The 8,064-nt window shown below is 38.3% G+C and overlaps 1 protein-coding gene across 3 annotated transcripts in view; it reads left to right on the forward strand.

Annotated features, from left to right (window-relative positions):
* The window catches only part of OGFRL1 (opioid growth factor receptor like 1), an 86,654-nt gene extending 79,455 nt beyond the window's left edge, over positions 1 to 7,199 (forward strand). For all 3 annotated transcript variants that reach the window (XM_065681436.1, XM_065681434.1, XM_065681433.1), the window contains one exon: positions 172 to 7,199. In XM_065681436.1, coding sequence (XP_065537508.1) covers positions 172 to 928 — 757 coding nt within the window. In that variant the 3' untranslated portion in view covers positions 929 to 7,199. The remainder of the gene's footprint in view (positions 1 to 171) is intronic.
* Positions 7,200 to 8,064: the final 865 nt, after the last annotated feature.

Here is an 8,064-nt window from a genome sequence, read left to right on the forward strand (position 1 = left end):
TAGCAAGCTTCAGCAGCTGTGAGAAATTAAAGTACAGGAAGCCTGAAGTACACACCTGAAGTGATAAAAAGGACTGAGGAATTGCTATTCCAGCTCTGTATCTGTAAGGTGGGTTAGTTTTTCTTTTTTTCCCCTGATTCAATGGGATTTTTTCACCCTTTTCTTCCAAAGGTCTCAACACAACTACTTGAGAATCACTCGAATTCTGAAAAGTCTTGGAGAGCTTGGATATGAGAGTTTTAAATCTCCCCTGGTAAAATTTATTCTGCATGAAGCTCTTGTGGAAGATACTATTCCTAACATTAAGCAAAGTGCTCTAGAATATTTTGTGTATACTATTAGAGACCGAAGAGAAAGGAGGAAACTCCTGAGATTTGCTCAGCAACATTATACACCCTCGGAGCATTTTATCTGGGGACCCCCAAGAAAACAGAAGTTGGAGGGAAGCAAAACAAATAAAAAGCCAGCATCTCCAATTTCTATTCACAATAGTTGTATTTCTAAGCATAAGAAACCAAAAGAGCCTAAGAATACATCAGCAAGTGGAAGCTCAGCTGGTAAAATAACTGAAGAAAGAAAGGTAGAACTCACAAAAAATGAGGAAGAAAATGATCAGGATGAACAAGAAATGAACTGTGATGCTGTTAGGCAGAGCAACAGTGAAAAGAACAGTGATACTGATAGCGGTCAGCTTTCAAAATCAGAAGACGTTCATGATGCTCCAGACAGAAAGGAGGACGCTTCTCATTCCAAAAAAGATGAGGAAGGTCTGAACAGTGACTGTGGAAATCACCCAGGCACTAAAGAGAAAGATTTATGTGACACTGAGAATTCCCCAAATAACACATCAGCAGATCTACAAGATAACTTTGATAAGGATACACTTACAGGGGGGACCACCACAAAAACCAAGGATGAGCTCAAATAATGAGTCTGAGGTTAAAAATCATTATGTTTCATATTGAATGAGCAAATTATTCCTTGCTCCTTTATTTTGGGTGAAATTCCCATCCGGTGTTGTATGAAATGTTCATGAGACTGTGCTTGTTGCAAATGCATCAGATTAGGCTTCTGTTAGGTTAATGAATTTTATTTTTTTCAAGCTCTGTTTATCAGCAGTCAACCAGATGTGGCTCTTAAAAACAATCGTGTATATTCAAATCTAAGAAATTATCTTTTCCAGACAGATTGCATAGAAAAGCTTATCTATTTTTTTTGCCAATGAATCCATCCAGCATTTAAAAACAAAAAAGGTGTAACTTGCTAGAAAGCCTTGGAACATCAGAACTTTAAAGTTTCTTTTAATATGCTTTAAGTGTTGATTTCCTTTTATGAAATGACTCAAAATTATTTCAAGAGCACAGTTTTTTCCCTAGTGGATATTTTTTAGGAATTGTGTTCTTGTTTAACAGCAGTATTTGCACAACATCTTTTACCTTAGATCAATATCCTTGTTGGAGACACAACAGATATCAAAATGTCCTATGCAGCTGGGTATCACTGTACATTGAATAAAAGTTTAACTTACAATGAAACTGTATCTGCAGCTTCTGGGTACAAGGGAAGTTGCACTTTAGACTTCTTTTAGTCCATGTGAAGTTCTCTCTTCTGTTGACTCATTTGTTAGTACTACTAATTTGGAGGAGAGGGATGTCTCTTTGATTACTCAGATTTGGTCTCAGTGTGAAGGCCTTCTGTTGATCAGCTGTAATAAAACAACTCCCCCAGCTGGGTGCAGCACCTGGAAAGCCTCTGGACAGCTGAAGAGCAGTCTCCTCACCACAAAACTTCACTGCTTAATCATCAAAGCCATCAGAGAAAATGTCCTCAGGCCTGTCCAGCTGGATCTTACCTGAACTTCGGTGTTTCTTGGCCAGTTTTATGTAGGGTCTGCACAATGCTGAAATCCTTGTTGCTGCTCTGGGGAGAAAGACAGCCCTGATGCTTCCTTCCAGCTGTTTCCTCTCTTTGCTTTCAATCTGAGGTCTTTCACAATTTAATGTTAGTTTGATCATCAGCTGTTTGAGGCAGGCCAGTCTGCTGGCCCAGCTGGAGCCCAGCCTGTAGGAATTTTGCAGTTAAGATCTTTCCCAACTTTCTTCACTGAAGGACTGTCTGCTGTCCCTGAGTAGCCTTGTCTTACTTCATGCCAGTCAAACAAGATAGTACCCAGCAACTTCTGCAGAATATGAATTAAAAAATAATGCAGCTAGAACTTACACTTTCTACAGTCCTAAAATAGTCTAAAAGTTCTATATGTATTTTCTATTTAAAAGTGTATATATTATCCATTGCCTTTAATGTATTTTTGATGAAATGTCATGAGGCAAGTCGCTGACTACAGTTTGAGTGTCAGAGTGCTACAGGACTTTATTCAAGTCTTACAACTCAAAATGACAAAGTGTTCAGGAGTTTCAGAGCATAGTCGAAACATCTTTATTTTTCTGGTTTGCTAATTCCCATCATGGTAGTGCATCCTCCATTGCTTTCCACAGGTAGAATTCTTTCTTGGGATTAAATAGCATGGTAGTTAGAGATCTTGGTACCCATGGACAAAGATTAGGGTTTGTTGCATCCTAAAGAGGAGGGGAAGAAGGAAGATGTATCCCTTCTTCTCCTGTGCCAACTTGTAAGGAAAGGAAAGTATGTATGTGGATTTTTTTAAGGGTAACTCAGATTCCTCAAGGAGGTACTAAGCCTGTCTGAGTAGAAATGCCCCAGAGAATTCCTCCTTTGAAATCAGAAAAGGTGCTTAGAAGCCTTTCACAATACCGTGGGCTTGAACTAGGATCCCCTTGTTCATGTTTCCTCTGACCTTCAGAGCAGAAGGGGTCAGGAAATGCTAAGATAAAATTGGTCCATGTAGAGTTAAGGACTCTGACTTGACTGGTATGCACAGGGAGGACAGCTTTATATTCTGCCTGTGACTTTATAAATCTTGAGTGCCTAACCATGCTAACTTGATAGCGGGTGTTTTAGTTATTTCTTTAATGGCATAGGGAAAATGTGTGTAAGGAATGTAACTATAAGGAACAGAACCTTCAATTGAAGGATTTTAATATTAAACAATTCAAAATGTAGTGTTCAAGTGACATAAGGGATGTTGGGAATGTAATTATATTTATACTGTAATTTGATGGAACGTCGATGACCTCAGGAGATCTTTTGTCTTTTTGTCACACACACACACAAAGAAAGAAATCTTGCTCTATTTTTAACCCAGGAAGCTCTTGGGATATGCATCCAAATGATTTCTCTGCAGTATGGTATTCTGTTACTGTGACACAGCTTTCACCTTTACATGCTTGCTGGTTCTCCACTCCTAATTAAGTACTTAATGTGCTTTTAATCTGGCAGGGTTGTCTGCATTAAGGGCCTAGCATATCTGAAAATGCAGTCGGGAACTTTGGGACTCATGTCCTTATTAACTGCAATTTTTAATTATTTTTTTTTAATCCACAACTCAGTCTATTTCTATCAGTTTTCACAGAAGTTGGAAAAGTAGTGACATACCAATTGCCTACAAAGAACTATGGGCATTAGCTAAGTGAGGTTTTTTGTATCAGGTGGACTTCTGCACTCCGTAATCCTTGATAGCTTTAGCAACAGAATTATTCCCGTGGGACAGTTCAGCTCTAACTAGCAAATTCTGCTCTATGTTAAACGCAGTGGTTTATAATTCTTTTCATAGAGTTGTTTCTTGTGATGCTGCAAGTGATTAAAAGAAGGATTCATTGCAGGGCAATCATGCAGTGTAGCATCCCATTGATAAATGGGTGCATTGTGTGCATTTCATTACAGAATCACGGCCTTAGCAACCAGAAACGCTCCGTGCTTGATGTTTCTAAGTATTGGCTTTCAGGTTTACAGTGCAACATACAATGATTGTATTCTTGTAAAGGCCAGTACTTTTTACCATTACTTCAGAAACCGAAGATGAGCAAGAAAAGCCAGGATATTTACTCACTGTTAAACTTGGGTTTATCTTGCTATATACTTAAGTACTCAGGGATTTCTGTGTACTTGCTACAATAATGTATTTTGGCCAAGTGTTTTACTAGAATCTGAGCTATTCACTCCCATACAGGGGTTCTTTCCTAATAAGTGTATATGAGTAGTCTCTGGTACTTTTAAGTGGGAGTAGAGTGTATATATGCACACACCTGTGAATTCAAGTATCCTATAATGAGGGGATATGAATGCAAAACTGGACAATATGTTACTGAGTACACACATATCATGCAAAAATGCAGCACTTTAACATTAATTACATCTCTGTGCCCTACTATGTGGGACATAACTGTGCCTCAGTTGCTGAAACTGTGTTGGCATAGAGACTGGCAGTTTGGGTAAATGAGGTGTGCACCGCAGACCATCCAGATTTTAAGAGGTGTTACACTTGTGCACTTATCTAGGAGCAGAACTGAGCTCTTGGTGTTCATACTGCTCATATTTAAAGATGTAATCCTGAAGGAGGCTAAAAATACTTGCAATAAGCCTTTGAGAGCTGTTTTCTGGCTTGGTGAACGCCTCAGTTTCCTGCTTTAAGACTGCAGCAATTTCGTATATTAGGTGTTTATCTAACCATTGCTATTATATCATGTAACCTAGTGTAAGCCTCCTTGAATTATCCCAGGATAATTCTAATAATCTGCAGATGCATATACCTGCACTATAACCAGAAAGTTTACAGACTTTAGAAGCTTTGTAAAATTTTGATGGTTGATTCAATAAGGTAAGTTAAAGGAGATTCACTAGATTTAAATGGAAAACAGCTTTTGTTTATTTCTTAAATAAAGTTTATGTATATCTGTTTAGTTGAATTATTTTTTGTACCTTTCCTTTCCTGACAGTTGTGATGGTGGCGATGGAAAATTATAGTACGATATAAATGCTTAAGTGAAAATGTAACTCTTTTTACATCATAGTTTTAATGTATCATACTGAATTTCCTTGACAAAAACTGTATTTATGAGTAAGATGCAAGTATGTAAAGTAAGTTTTGCAGTTAATAAATATGTATGACAATATCCTGCTAATGATGTACATTGTCCTAAGAACTATTAGTGTGGATCAGAACCAAAGATATTCCTAGCCCTGTATCCTGCCTCCTGCAGCAGCCACCAACAGATGGTGTGAAACAAAGAATAGATAAGGTGACCCCATTTTTCTCCAAGAACTTCTCCATTTTTGAACTCATGTTTTTTTTCAGCCTCCACAGTCTCTTGTGGCTGTGAATTCCATGTTTTAATTATGTTATTTATGGAAAAAATAATACCTTGTTTGTCGCAGACCTCTTTATTCAAGAGTTGCTAGAGCATCTGAAAACAGTTACTGAAAGTACTGTAAGATGAACAGTAATCCACTTCAACTCAGTTTTTGAAAGCCATGGGATATTCTAATGACAAAATATCTGCTTAGGCAGAAATGTCCTGTGTTTCTGTCCTTAGGCAGAAGATGTCTGCTTAGGCAGAAAACTTGTCCCTATGTTGATGTCAATATTGATTTGCTTGTCCCTTCTGAATGAATTTTTACACATAGATCCTTTTGTATGAGGCATTAAAAGCCAGATTCCAACTTCAGAACAGGTTTTGTTTGTTTGTTTTCCTATCAGTGTAAAAGCAAGATTAGTCAAGGGCAAAACCGATTCCTAGGCCACATCTGGATGAGGAGACACCTCTGGATTTGGAGACAGCAGCATCAGTGGTTGTAACATTGTGGTCATGTATACTGTTTGGGGTTTGCTGAGAACCATACTCATTCCACCTTTTGGTAACTTAACTTTGATACATGTCCCTAGAAATGTTACCCCAATGTTACTGGGAAGTTGCAATTGCGGTAACTGCTCAAAAGGTATTTGGAGCCTGAAAATGAAGGCTGGGCCGAAAAGGCTTAAGCGTGGGGCAACCCATTCTCCATACACATCACAGTGAATACCAGAGTTTTACTACTAAGAGGTATTTAGATGCAGTTCTCTAAGGGGAATATAAATTACATCTCTGTAATATCTCTGTGCTCTGTACTGCCTAGGAACTATGTCTTTTCATGAAAGCTATGTTCCTTCTACAGCCCACATTCTTAAGTGTACTGAGGTAACACCACTGAGGAAAGCAAGAGTTTATTTTAAAGAGTATGTTTAATACATGCCATAACTAATGGGCTCCAAAATATAGTTCAGAAGCTATAGAGAGCAATCCAATAGAGACCTCCTGTGGCTTTACATTTATATTCGTCTTTATTTTCAAAAGCATTAAGCTGTTTGCTATAAAATAGCAAATGTGAGAATTGGCAAATTGTTTTGAAATAAGTCTCCTACTCCTTAGAAACTCAGCACTTTTTAATTCTACCACACTTAGAAGTCTAGTGGCGTATTCATCAGTTAAAGTTTATTGTGAAATATACTGAATGTATTTACTACTGTGGCTAACTATGTGAAAATGATTGTTTTGCAGTAAAAAAGGTTATGGCACTTACAATTTTGGGATCTGCTGAAGCATGTTTGCTAATCATTATTTGCTCGCTCTTCTGTGTTTTAACCTCTCCCATGGTTGTTTGCCCTTTGTGCAATTTGAGTTCAGCAACAGATGATTCGGTAAAGTTTTACAAAGATAAACTTTAGAAGTACCATAGTCATCATTGGTAAAATGTGTTCTAAAAAAAATGCAGTAAAAAGATAAAAAACCCCAAACCCAACAATTTTTACTTGTGAAATGAAACGGCTACATGTCAGTTTTTATGAATGGTCCTGCTCTCTTCTCTGTATTCTTTTGCAGTGTTTACAGAATGCCGTGCATGTTTGGTAGTACCAATACCATATGTATGTGGTAGGAGTGGTAACCAGTTTCTGGATTTGTAATGCACTATAAAGATATATTTTATAATTCTGTAACTGTATGGCAGTGTTATGCCAAAAAATTGTATAAACATAAAAAGCAATAGTTTATGTTGCTTACTGCTATATTTTAAATTGTTTGTAAAATGAAATACTTGGATTTCCTTTCAGGTATTATATTTTTAATAACAGCAGCCAAAACCTCTGAACTAATAAAGCTTCTTCATTTAGCAGCATTGTTTTAGCAACATGTACAGATATTGTGTAGCTCTAATAATGTGTAATTGCTGTTTGGCGCTTGTTTGTACAGACTTCTGTAAATGTATTAACACTTAAAAGTAGGGCATTAAAGGCTCTGGTCCTCCTTTTTTCTTGTCAGTGGCAAAACCACCAACAGATAGCAGAAGAACAAGGGAAGGCCCAGAGTGAGCTTTACTAAAAGTTCATTGTTTGGGTTTTTTATCTTAAGAGAAATGCATAGTATGAAAACACTGTTAACATTAAAGGGTAAAATACAAATTATGATTGTGCAGGCAGAAACCCTCTGGAGCAGTGCCAGCGACTGGCTACAGCTCTTTAGCTTAGCAAGGAAACATTCAACCTACTGGTTCTATTTGTCCTGTGCTGAAGCTGTAGAGTGGGATGGCTTCATCTCCTTTTTCCTCCCAGTTTTGTAGTAAGCTGTTATGCACATGGTGGGGCTGCAGGTTTATGTAGCTCTGTAAAAGGGCCCAGCAGGTTTGGAGAGTGTTTCCTGCTCACACGTTTCTTCTCGGTGAGGAGAAGCAGGTGCTCCTTAAAGGAGGGATTCAAGCATGGTCCGTGTCTCAAATGGAGCTTGGTGTTTACATGGCTATATTAACTTACTTCCATGTTGTCAGGTCACTCAGGCATGGGGTGGAAATGATAAGCAATAACGTGAGATGTTTGTGTGTTGGTTTCCCCAGACGATTCAGTTGCAGCTCCCTGAGGCACTGCAGCGATTTGTCTGCTCGTTGGCAAAGGCTGGCTGCAAGGCAGTTATCCTCTTCTACCCTTGGCACGTAAACTTGGTCATGTCCTATGTGGAGACACTTAGTTATATTGCTGGCTGTTGTACCAGCAGCTCCAGACTTTGGGCATGTCTGCAGTAAAAGGATCGATCCTGTGTGAGCACAAACCCACATGTGTGCCAGAGCAACTCCCGTAGTTTTCTTAGGGCTCATTACAAGGGCATGAGCGTAAACTGATAT

This window comes from Lathamus discolor, chromosome 5 (assembly GCF_037157495.1).
Source record: "Lathamus discolor isolate bLatDis1 chromosome 5, bLatDis1.hap1, whole genome shotgun sequence".
Taxonomy (NCBI): domain Eukaryota; kingdom Metazoa; phylum Chordata; class Aves; order Psittaciformes; family Psittacidae; genus Lathamus; species Lathamus discolor.